Source organism: Meles meles, chromosome 8 (assembly GCF_922984935.1).
Source record: "Meles meles chromosome 8, mMelMel3.1 paternal haplotype, whole genome shotgun sequence".
Lineage (NCBI taxonomy): Eukaryota > Metazoa > Chordata > Mammalia > Carnivora > Mustelidae > Meles > Meles meles.
Window position 1 is genome coordinate 11958785 of NC_060073.1, and position 13429 is coordinate 11972213.

General features: G+C 39.4%; 1 protein-coding gene across 1 annotated transcript; it reads left to right on the forward strand.

Moving 5' to 3' along the window:
* The first annotated feature begins 910 nt into the window (after nucleotides 1-910).
* On the forward strand, nucleotides 911-1849 carry LOC123949747 (olfactory receptor 5AN1-like). Its single transcript, XM_046017338.1, has one exon. It carries the CDS (start codon nucleotides 911-913, stop codon nucleotides 1847-1849), a length of 939 nt encoding a protein of 312 aa, XP_045873294.1.
* Nucleotides 1850-13429: the final 11580 nt, after the last annotated feature.

Here is a 13429-nt window from a genome sequence, read left to right on the forward strand (position 1 = left end):
TCTTAATTTTATCACTTCATTTTCAGTAAATTGGTCTTTTGTGTTTAAGCTACTGGGACAAGCTCATAAAGCAAGAGGATATCAGACAAAACTCCAAAGTCTGAACATTTAATGTTCTCAATTTGTTCTCATGTTGTTTGTCCAGTAGTAAAGTACCCTAATATTGAAAAAATGTTGGGGTCAATATTGAGCTATACTGCTTTCCCTTTGGTACACTTAGTACAAAGACTTCCCTAAGCAGACTTGTTCCATAACTTTATTGGGCACATACACTGTGCCTCAAGAAAATACTTTCAGAGTCATAAGTTATGATATAGTTTTCTAGGCCAGCTAGAAGATGATACATTAACTGCATTCATATAAAATCTTGTGAAATTATTGCAAAGAGGGTAAATAACTTTTTGTAAGGGTAAAAGAGAAAATTTCAAAACATTATCTAGATGGCCATGTGGGTCTGAAGGGCTATCTCAGTTTTAATCTAGAGTGATTCTACTTATGGTCTTGTAAAGCAATGGTTATATAATGAATTATCAGAGGTTTTAAAAAACTTTTAGTGAATGGTCTCTGTAATAATCACTTCACTTATATTATTTTAGTTCTCAGTCAAATTCAAACATATCTCTTTAATTTTCATGAGACTTTATGAAATAATTGAGAACCTGAAGCATGTTTTCTTCTTTTTTTTAATTTCAATTCTAGTAGGTAACATAATACAACATTATTTTGAGGCACTTTTCAAATAGCTCTTCTTAATAATTTGAGATGAAGAGCTGGGCCAGTGAGACATTGGTTCTTTCCCAGCACTCCGTGGAGGGAAAAAACAGCACGTATGGGAATTGTAATACTGTCATCTCACCCGAGTCAGCAGTGCATTCTCTTCTCTCTTTCCTGATTTTAGAAGTACAAGCCAATGATTGGGGGACGAAATATTACACGGATCACCTATTTCATCCTTTTGGGATTCTCTGATTTTCCCAGAATCCTAGCAGTGCTCTTTGTTGTATTCCTGCTGATCTATATTTTGATTCTGACTTGGAACCTGTGCCTCATCATCTTAATAAGGGTGGACTCTCACCTCCACACACCCATGTACTTCTTCCTCAGTAATCTGTCATTCATCGATATCTGCTATGTGACCTCTATAGCTCCCAAGATGCTCTCCAACTTTTTCCAAGAGCAGCAGACCATCACCTTTGTGGGTTGTGCTGTTCAGTACTTTGTTTTTTCAACCATGGGACTGAGTGAGTCTTGTCTCATGACAGCTATGGCTTATGACCGATATAGTGCCATTTGCAATCCACTTCTCTATTCATCCATCATGTCACCCACCCTCTGTATTCGGATGGTGCTGGGATCCTATTTGGCTGGACTCTCTGCTACTATATCTCTATTGTGTACTATGTTTCAGCTCCACTTTTGTGGGCATAATGTCATCAACCACTTCTTCTGTGACATGCCCCAACTCATAGTCCTGTCCTGCACTGACACATTTTTTATACAACTGTTGATGGCTACGTTATCAATGATCTTTGGTATAATAAGTGCCCTCATTATCATGATACCTTATGGCTATATTGTCATCTACATCATGAAGATCACTTCAGCTAAAGGCAGGTCCAAGACTTTCAATATGTGTGCTTCTCATCTAACAGCAGTTTCCCTCTTCTATACCTCTGGTATGTTTGTCTATTTGAGTTCCAGCTTTGGTGGTTCCTCCAGTTTTGACAAATTTGCATCAGTATTCTTCACTGTGATTATTCCGATGATGAATCCCTTTATTTACAGTCTGAGGAACAGGGAAATCAAAGATGTCTTGAAGAGGTTACAAAAGAAGAGATGGTCCTGCTGAGGTTCTGTTCAGATTTGTCCTCTCAGAAAACTTAACCCCAGTAACATGCACAGGAATGGACCCAAACAAAATTCATACTGCCTTTGAATAAACAAAAGTGAATTTGACACAGATAATATGCCAAATAGACTGACGGCTGACTTAATCAACACAGGAACAATACTTTTAAGTCCTGGAGGTTCATATTTTCACCATGCATGAGGAGTGACCTTATCATTTATTAATATTCTGCAAGTGGGTTACCTGGGTGTCTCAGTTGGTTAAGCATCTGCCTTCTGCTCAGGTTATAATCCCAGGGTCCTGGGATTGAGCCCCACATTAGGGGTTTCTGCCCACATCCCAGTCTTTACCAGCTGTAATCTAAGGAAACAGGAGGTGATTGAAATCATAAAGAGGAATGGATTGAAGGATGTGTCCTTCAGTACCATTTACTTCATGAGTCTACTGACTTCGTTTCTTCCTTCTAGTGTTCAGTGGGGAGTTCTGATGGAAGATGATGTTCAACATCCATATCACAGCCAATAGCTTTTTCTGACATTGTGGAATTCAAACCTCTCTCTCTCATTAAGTCAGAAAAATTTGCCCTGTCTGACATAGGCAGTGTTTCATACTATGAAAGAGTTTCTAATATTTCAAGCATCTGTTCATGCTTGGTGTGAGGAAACCTGTGTGAAAACTCATTGTAATAATCGTTACTGAGGGGTGCCTGGGTGGCTCAGGTGGTTAAGCGTCTGCCTCAGGTCATGATCTCAGCTCTGGGATCAAGCTACACATCGGGCTCTCCACTCAGTAGGGAGTTGGTCTCACTCTCTCTCTCCCTCTGTGCTTTCTTTGTATCTCAAGAAATAAATAAAAAAATAAAAAAGAGTTACTCAATATTAAATATTGTAGACTAAGAAGAAATATGGAGAGTTGGTATACTTTTTTATTGTCCATGTTCAACAAGTTCTTTTTATGTTCTTTGAAGTATTGTTCTTTAAAAATGTGCAAGAATGTATGAGATGTCTTTTTAAGGAAGCATGAGGGCTTCAGTAGGAGAAGCACCTGTTTGAGGAATGTAAGACAGTGTTATTTGTTATGATCATTAAGCAATGCATTAGGTTGCCAGATTTCTTCATCTTTGAGTTGCAAAGTTGTACCTTTTCAAAATTCATCTCTCCAGTTCCCTTGAACACCAAGCCCTGCGGACCACCATTGGTAACTAGTAACTGTTTGTTACTAGGAATTTGGCTTTTTGATTCTGTGTATTAGTGATCTCATACAGAATTTGTCTTTCTCTGTCTGGTTCATCTCACTTGGTATAATGCCATCAGGGTACATCCATGATGTCTAAAATGTCAGGATTTCCTTCACCATCCTAGTTGAATAATAGTCCACTGAATTGTGTGCAAACACCATGTCTTCTTTATCATTCCCATATCTTATCTATTATTAATAATGCTATAATAAAGTCAAGCAGAGAGAGTCAAGTATCATATGGTTTCACTTATTTGTGGAGCATAACAAATGACATGGAGGATATTGGGAGATAGAGAGCAGAAGGAAGTTGAGGGAAATTGGGAGGGGAGGTGAACCATGAGAGACTATGGAATCTGAAAAAGAACCTGAGGGTTTTGAAGGGGCAGGGGGTGGGAGGTTGGGGAACCAGGTGGTGGGTAATAGGGAGGGCACGTATTGCATGGATCACTGGGTGTGGTGCAAAAACAATAAATACTGTTACGTTGAAAATAAAATTAAAGACAGTAAAATGGGGGCAAGATAATGCTACAATAAACGTGTATTATCTTTTTGGTATCTGGTTTTGTTTCTGTTGAATGTATACCCAGAAGTGGGGCTCATGGATCATATGGTAGTTCTCTAATTTTTTGAGGGACATCAATACTATTTTTTTAAATTTCTTTATTTTCAGCATAACAGTGTTCATTGTTTTTGCACCACACCCAGTACTCAATGCAGTACGTGCCCTCCCTATTACCCACCACCGGGTTTCTCAACCTCCCACCACCCCCCGCCCCTTCAAAACCCTCTGGTTGTTTTTCAGAGTCCATAGTCTCTCTTTGTTCACCTCCCCTTCCAGTTTCCCTCAACGCCCTCTCCTCTCCATCTCCCCATGTCCACCGTGTTCTTTGTTATGCTCCACAAATAAGTGAGACCATATGATACTTGACTCTCTCTGCTTGACTTATTTCACTCAGCATAATCTCTTCCAGTCCCATCCATGTTGCTACAAAAGTTGGGTATTCATTCTTTCTGAAGAGGCATAATACTCCATTATGTATATGGACCACATCTTCCTTATCCATTCATCCGTTGAAGGGCATCTTGGTTCTTTCCACAGTTTGGCGACCGTGGCCATTGCTGCAATAAACATTGGGGTACAGATGGCTCTTCTTTTCACTACATCTTTATCTTTGGGGTAAATACCCAGCAGTGCAATTGCAGGGTCACAGGGAAGCTCTATTCTTAATTTGTTGAGGAATCTCCACAGTGTTCTCCAAAGTGGCTGCACTAACTTGCATTCCCACCAACAGTGTAAGAGGGTTCCTCTTTCTCCACATCCTCTCCAACACACGTTGTTTCCTGTCTTGCTAATTTTGGCCATTCTAACTGGTGTCAGGTGGTATCTCAATGTAGTTTTAATTTGAATCTCCCTGATGGCTAGTGATGATGAACATTTTTTCATGTGTCTGATAGCCATTTGTATGTCCTCATTGGAGAAGTGTCTATTCATATCTTCTGCCCATTTTTTGATATGATTATCTGTTTTGTGTGTGTTGAGTTTGAGGAGTTCTTTATAGATCCTGGATATCAACCTTTTGTCTGTACTGTCATTTGCAAATATCTTCTCCCATTCCGTGGGTTGCCTCTTTGTTTTGTTGACTGTTTCCGTGCTGTGCAGAAGCTTTTGATCTTGATGAAGTCCCAAAAGTTCATTTTCACTTTTGTTTCCTTGGCCTTTGGAGACATATCTTGAAAGAAGTTGCTGTGGCTGATATCGAAGAGGTTACTGCCTATGTTCTCCTCTAGGATTCTGATGGATTCCTGTCTCACATTGAGGTCTTTTATCCATTTTGAGTTTATCTTTGTGTACGGTGTGAGAGAATGGCTGAGTTTCATTCTTCTACATATCACTGTCCCATTTTCCCAGCACCATTTATTGAACAGAGTGACTTTTTCCATTGCATATTTTTCCTGTTTTGTCAAAGATTATTTGACCATAGAGTTGAGGGTCCATATCTGGGCTCTCCACTCTGTTCCACTGGTCAATGTGTCTGTTTTTATGCCAGTACCATGCTGTCTTGGTGATCACAGCTTTGTAGTAAAGCTTGAAATCAGGTAACGTGATGCTGCCAGTTTTGCTTTTTGTTTTTCAACATTTCCTTAGCAATTCGGGGTCTTTTCTGATTCCATACAAATTTTAGGATTATTTGCTCCAGCTCTTTGAAAAATACCAGTGGAATTTTGATTGGAATGGCGTTAAAAGTATAGATTGTTCTAGGCAGTATAGACATTTTAACAATGTTTATTCTTCCAATCCAAGAGCATGGAATGGTCCAAGCCTCCCTCAGAAAAATTGAAAAATCCAGAATACACCAGCTGTCTCTACACCTTAAAGAACTGGGGAATCAACAGTGGAGGAGGGTTCCCCTTTCTCCACATCCTCTCCAGCATCTGTCATTTCCTGACTTGTTAATTTTAGCCATTCTGACTGGTGTGAGGTGATATCTCATTGTGGTTTTGATTTGTATTTCCCTGATGCCGAGTGACGTGGAGCACTTTTTCATGTGTCTGTTGGCCATCTGGATGTCTTCTTTGCAGAAATGTCTGTTCATGTCCTCTGCCCATTTCTTGATTGGATTGTTTGTTCTTTGGGTGTTGAGTTTGCTAAGTTCCTTATAGATTTTGGATACTAGCCCTTTATCTGATATGTCGTTTGCAAATATCTTCTCCCATTCTGTCAGCTGTCTTTTGGTTTTGTTAACTGTTTCCTTTGCTGTGCAAAAGCTTTTGATCTTGATGAAATCCCAATAGTTCATTTTCGCCCTTGCTTCCCTTGCCTTTGCCGTTGTTCCTAGGAAGATGTTGCTGCGGCTGAGGTCGAAGAGGTTGCTGCCTGCGTTCTCCTCAAGGATTTTGATGGATTCCTTTCTCACATTGAGGTCCTTCATCCATTTGGAGTCTATTTTCGTGTGTGGTGTAAGGAAGTGGTCCAATTTCATTTTTCTGCATGTGGCTGTCCAATTTTCCCAGCACCATTTATTGAAGAGGCTGTCTTTTTTCCATTGGACATTCTTTCCTGCTTTGTCGAAGATTAGTTGACCATAGAGTTGAGGGTCGATTTCTGGGCTCTCTATTCTGTTCCACTGGTCTATGTGTCTGTTTTTGTGCCAGTACCATGCTGTCTTGATGATGACAGCTTTGTAATAGAGCTTGAAGTCCGGAATTGTGATGCCACCAACTTTGGCTTTGTTCTTCAATATTCCTTTGGCTATTCGAGGTCTTTTCTGGTTCCATATAAATTTTAGGATTATTTGTTCCATTTCTTTGAAAAAAATGGATGGTATTTTGATAGGGATTGCATTAAATGTGTAGATTGCTTTAGGTAGCATAGACATTTTCACAATATTTATTCTTCCAATCCAGGAGCATGGAACATTTTTCCATTTTTTTGTGTCTTCCTCAATTTCTTTCATGAGTACTTTATAATTTTCTGTGTATAGATTCTTAGTCTCTTTGGTTAGGTTTATTCCTAGGTATCTTATAGTTTTGGGTACAATTGTGAATGGGATTGACTCCTTAATTTCTCTTTCTTCAGTCTTGTTGTTGGTGTACAGAAATGCAACTGATTTCTGTGCATTGATTTTATATCCTGACACTTTACTGAATTCCTGTACAAGTTCTAGCAGTTTTGGAGTGGAGTCTTTTGGGTTTTCCACATATAGTATCATATCATCTGCGAAGAGTGATAGTTTGACTTCTTCTTTACCAATTTGGATGCCTTTAATTTCTTTTTGTTGTCTGATTGCTGAGGCTAGGACTTCTAATACTATGTTGAATAGCAGTGGTGATAATGGACATCCCTGCCGTGTTCCTGACCTTAATGGAAAAGCTTTCAGTTTTTCTCCATTGAGAATGATATTTGCGGTGGGTTTTTCATAGATGGCTTTGATAATATTGAGGTATGTGCCCTCTATCCCTACACTTTGAAGAGTTTTGATCAGGAAGGGATGCTGTACTTTGTCAAATGCTTTTTCAGCATCTATTGAGAGTATCATATGGTTCTTGTTCTTTCTTTTATTAATGTGTTCTATCACATTGATTGATTTGCGGATGTTGAACCAACCCTGCAGCCCTGGAATAAATCCCACTTGATCGTGGTGAATAATCCTTTTAATGTACTGTTGAATCCTATTGGCTAGTATTTTGGCGAGAATTTTTGCGTCTGTGTTCATCAAGGATATTGGTCTGTAGTTCTCTTTTTTGGTGGGATCCTTGTCTGGTTTTGGGATCAAGGTGATGCTGGCCTCATAGAATGAGTTTGGAAGTTTTCCTTCCGTTTCTATTTTTTGGAACAGTTTCAGGAGAATAGGAATGAGTTCGTTGGTGGGAATGCAAGCTGGTCCAACCACTCTGGAAAACAGCATGGAGGTTCCTCAAAATGTTGAAAATAGAACTACCCTATGACCCAGCAATTGCACTACTGGGTATTTACCCTAAAGATACAAACATAGTGATCCGAAGGGGCACGTGTACCCGAATGTTTATAGCAGCAATGTCTACAATAGCCAGACTATGGAAAGAACCTAGATGTCCATCAACAGATGAATGGATCAAGAAGATGTGGTATATATACACAATGGAATACTATGCAGCCATCAAAAGAAATGAAATCTTGCCATTTGCGACAACGTGGATGGAACTAGAGCGTATCATGCTTAGTGAAATAAGTCAATCGGAGAAAGACAACTATCATATGATCTCCCTGATATGAGGACATGGAGAAGCAACATGGGGGGGTAGGGGGATAGGAGAAGAATAAATGAAACAAGATGGGATTGGGAGGGAGACAAACCATCAATGACTCTTAATCTCACAAAACAAACTGGGGGTTGCTGGGGGGAGGTGGGATTGGGAGAGGGGGAGCGGGCTATGGACATTGGGGAGGGGAGGCGAACCATAAGAGACTATGGACTCTGAAAAACAACCTGAGGGTTTTGAAGGGTCAGGGGTGGGAGGTTGGGGGAACAGGTGGTGGGTGATGGGGAGGGCACGTTTTGCATGGAGCACTGGGTGTTGTGCAAAAAGAATGAATACTGTTACGCTGAAAAAATTAATAAAAAGGGAAAAAAAAAAGAACTGGGGAATCAACAACAAATCAAACCAACTCCACATGCAAGAAGGGAAATAATCAAGATTAGAGCAGAGATCAATGAGCAAGAAACTAGAGATACAGTAGAATGCATCAATGAGACTAGAAGCTGGTTTTTTGAAAGAATCAATAAGATCGATAAACCATTGGCTACACTAATCCAAAAGAAAAGAGAGTAAGCTCAAATTAATAAAATTATGAATGAAAAGGGAGAGATCACAACTAACAGCAAGGAAATAGAAACAATCATCAGAAATTATTACCAACAGTTATATGCCAATAAGCTAAGCAACCTAGATGAAATGGATGCATTCCTGGAAGACTATAAAATCCCAAAATTGAACCAGGAAGAAATTGACTACCTGAATAGTCTGATATCTAGTAATGAGATTGAAGCAGTGATCAAAAAACCTCCCAGGGGTGGGAGGTTGGGGGAACAGGTGGTGGGTGATGGGGAGGGCACGTTTTGCATGGAGCACTGGGTGTTGTGCAAAAAGAATGAATACTGTTACGCTGAAAAAATAAATAAAAAAAAAGAAAAATATAAATAAATTAGAATCTTAAAAAAAAAAAAAAAAAAAACCTCCCAAATAACAAGAGCCCAGGACCTGACAGATTCCCTGGGGAATTCTACCAAACTTTCAAAGAAGAAATAACACCAATTCTCCTGAAGCTTTTCCAAAAAATTGAAGCAGAAGGAAAACTTCCAGACTCTTTTTATGAAGTCAGCATTACCCTGATCTCCAAACCAGGCAAAGACCCTACCAAAAAGGAGAATTTCAGACCAATATCACTGATGAATATGGATGCAAAGATTCTCAACAAGATCCTAGCCAACAGGATCCAGCAGCACATTAAAAAGATTATCCACCATGACCAGGTGGGATTCATCCCTGGGTTACAAGGTTGGTTCAACATTCGCAAATCAATCAGTGTGATAGAACAAATCAATAAGAGAAGAGAGAAGAACCACATGGTCCTCTCAATTGATGCAGAAAAAGCATTTGCCAAAATCCAGCATCCGTTCCTGATTAAAATGCTTCAAAGTATAGGGATAGAGGGAACATTCCTGACCTTCATAAAATCTATCTATGAAAGACCCACAGCAAATATCATCCTCATTGGGAAAAAGTTTGCAGCATTCCCATTGAGATCAGGAACACGACAAGGATGCCCACTCTCACCACTCTTGTTCAACATAGTATTAGAAGTCTTAGCAACGGCAATCAGACAACAAAGAGAAATAAAAGTATCCAAATTGGCAATGAAGAATTCAAACTCTCTCTCTTCGCAGAAGACATGATTCTTTATATGGAAAATCCCAAAGACTCCACCCCCAAACTACTAGAACTCATACAGCAATTCAGTAACATAGCAGGATACAAAGTCAATGTACAGAAATTAGTGGCTTTTTTATACACTAACAATGAAAATACAGAAAGGCAAATTACAGAATCAATTCCATTTACTATAGCACCAAGAACATAAGATACCTGGGAATAAACCTAACCAATGAGGTAAAGGACCTGTACTCGAGGAACTACAGAACACTCATGAAAGAAATTGAAGAATACTATTTTTTATAATGAAAAAATTTACATTTCCTTTAGCTGTGTAGAAATATTCTCTCTCTCTCTTTTTTAGATATAGTAAAAGAAAGTATTTTCCTTATTCCACGTCCTCACCACAACTTGTTATCTCTTTCTTGATTATAGCCATTCTAACAGGTGTGAGTTGATATCTCATTGTGTTTTGATTTGCATTTCCCTGATGATTAGTGACGTTGGTTGCTTTTGATGTACTTGTTGGCCATTTGGGTGTCTTCTGGGAAAATACCTATTAATTTCCTCTACCTATTTTTTAATCAGATTGTTTGCTTTTGAGTCATAGGAGTTCTTTCTCTCTCTCTCTCTCTCTCTCTCACTCTCTCTGTATATATATATATATATATTTGCCAACCATGTATCAGTTAACGGGCAATATATGTATACATTGCCCGTTAACTAACTGATACACGGTTGGCAATATAACCAACCAATATATAATATATATAACAATATAATATAACTATATATATATATATATATATATATATATACATATATATAATCCGTTAACTGATACACGGTTGGCAAATATGTTTCAAGCTATGGTTTATAGGTATCCCATTCTGTCAGTTGCCTTATTTTGTTGATTGTTTCTTTTGTTGTGTGAAAGCTTTTAAAATTGATATAGCTCCACCTGTTTCTTTTTGCTTATGTTTTTGTGCTTTTGGTGTGAGATATAAAATATCATTTTCAAGAACAATGTCAAGGAGCTGCTACCCTATCTTACCTTCCAGAGTTTTATGGTTTCAGATCTACATTCCTGTCTTTAATCCATTCAGGCTTAATTTTTGTGAGTGCTGAAAGACAGTGATCCAACTTCATTATTGTGCCTATGGCTATCCAGTTTTTCCAAAGCCATTTGTTAAAGAGAATATTCTTTCCCCATTGAGTATTGGTGGTTCCTTTGTTAAATGTTAGTTGATGTATAGGTGGGAGTTTATTTCTGGACTCTATTGGGTTCTTTTGGTCTATATGCCTTTTTATGTCAGACCCATGATGTCTTGTTTAGTACAGCTTTGTAGCGTAGTTTGAAATCAGGAGTGTAATGCCTTCACTTTTGTTCTTAAGATTGCTTTGGCAGGAGAGGTCAAGATATCAGAAGAGTAGCAGGCTGAGATGGCATCAGGTAGCAGGAGATCAGCTAGATAATTTATCAAACCATTCCAAACACCTACAAATCCAACAGAAGATTGAAGAGAAGAAGAGCAGCAATTTTAGAAACAGAAAATCGACCACTTTCTGAAAGGTAGGACCTGCAGAGAAGTGAATCCAAAGCAACAGGAAGATAGACTGTGGGGGGAGGGACAGGCTTCCGGCAAGTGGTGGAGCAACGGAGCACAAAATCAGAACATTAACAGTATGCTCCACTGAGGGACATTGCTCCAGAGGCTAAGAGGGGTTGGAGCCCTCAAGGGGAGAGCGTGGGGTCACAGAAGGAATGGGGGTGTCTGAGTGTCGCAGAGCAGGGAAGCCATCAACAGAGACAGAGCTGAGGAGTGAGTCTCAACTGGGGGTTACCTTAAACTGTGATCTGTGGGACAGTCAGGACATTATTCTTTGAGCAGGGACCCCAAAAGTGGCAGATCTGGGGAGACGCCCCTGGAAGAGCAGCAGGGATCTACTGGGTTTGGAGCCTCCAGGCAGGCTGTTTGCCAGAGACAGAGGCGCTTGGTCACAGGCCAAGAAGCATTATGCTCCCTGATTTAAATGATACTAATGGGGCACCTGGGTGGCTCAGTGAGTTAAAGCCTCTGCCTTTGGCTCAGGTCATTATCCCAGTGTCCTAGGATCAAGCCCAGCATCAGGCTCTCTGCACAGCAGGGAGCTTGCTTCCCCTCTCTCTATGCCTGCCTCTTTGCCTACTTGTGATCTCTGTCTGTCAAATAAATAAAATCTTTTGGAAAAATAAATGATATTAACAAGCTATAGCAATCAAAACAGTATGATATTGGCACAAAAACAGATACATATGTCAATGGAATTGAGAGCCCAGAGAAAAAGTCACACATTTATGGATTTTTTATGGACAGACTTTTGTTTGCAACAAAGACCCTAGAGCATACAGTGGAAAAGTAAAGCAGTCTCTTCCATAAATGGTACTGGTAAAACCGGACAGCCTCATGAAAAAAAGTGGAACTCAACCACTATCTTATACCATACACAAAAATTAAGTCAAAATGGATAAAAGACTTGCATGTAAGTCCTGAAACCATAAAATTCCTAGAAGGAAACATAGGCAGCAAGCTCCTGGACATCAGACTTAGCAGATGTGTTGGTGGATCTGATGCCAAAGGCAAGGGAAACAAAAGCAAAAACAAATGAGAATATATCAAATTTAAAAGCTTGTGAAGGAAAAACAGTGAAGGAAACCAGCATCAAAATGAAAAGGCAACTCACTGAGTGGCAGAAGTATTTGCAAATGGTATATCTTTTCTTTTTTGAATTTTTATTTTTTAAATTTCTTTTCAGTGTTCCAGAATTCATTGTTTATGCATGACACCCAGTGCTCCATGCAATACATGCCCTCCATAATACCCACCACCAGGCTCACTCAACATCCCACCTCCCTCCCCTCCAAAACCTTCAGATTGTTTCTCAGCATCCACAGTCTCTCATAGATCATCTCTCCCTCCAATTTTCCCCAACTCACTCTCCCCTCCATCTACCCATGTCCTCCTTGTTATTCCTTATGCTCCACAGATAAGCAAAACCACATGATCATTGACTCTCTCTGCTTGACTTATTTCACTCAGCATAATCTCTTCCAGTCCTATCCATGTTGATACAAAAGTTGGGCACATGGTATATCTGACAAGAGGTTAATATCCAAAATATATAAAGAACTCATACAATACAAGAAAAAACCCAAACAATCCAATTTAAAAAATGGTCAGAACTGAATAGACCTATTTCCAAAGAAAACATAGGCAACAGACACATGAATATACTCAACATCCTCATCCTCAAGGAAATGCAAGTCAGAAGAATAATGAAATCGCAGCTTATAGCTGTCAGAATAGCTAGTATCAAAAAGACAAGAAATAATAAATATTGGAGAAAAATGTGGAGAAAAGGGAACACTTGTGCAGAGTTGGTGGGAATATAAACTGATTCAGTCAATTTGGAAAATGTTGTGGAGGTTCCTCAACAATTTAACAAGGAGGACATAGGGACTCTGAAAAACAATCTGAGGGTTTTGAAGGGGGGGGCATGGGAGATTGGGGGAGCCAGGTGATGGGTATTATGGAGGGCACGTATGGCAAGGAGCAGTGGGTGTGGTGCATAAACAACAAATTCTGTTACGCTGAAAAGAAATTAAATAAATAAATGAGAGTAGATCTACCATATGATCCACATATTCTACATCTGGGTATTTATCCAAAGAAATAAAAAAACGCGAATTCAAAAGGTATATGCCCTCTTATGTTAACTGCAGCATTATTTACCATAGCCAACATTGGGAAACAACCTTAGTGTCCATCACTAGGATGAATGGATAAAAGGATGTGGGGACATCTAGGTGGCTCAGTTGGTCAGATGTCTGACTCTTGATTTTGTCCCAAGTCATGATGTCAGATTAGTGGGATCAAGCTCTGTGTTGGG

Excerpts from the sequence above, each read along its gene's own strand:
- LOC123949747 (XM_046017338.1), top strand. The coding sequence starts at position 911 with ATGATTGGGGGACGAAATATTACACGGATCACCTATTTCATCCTTTTG.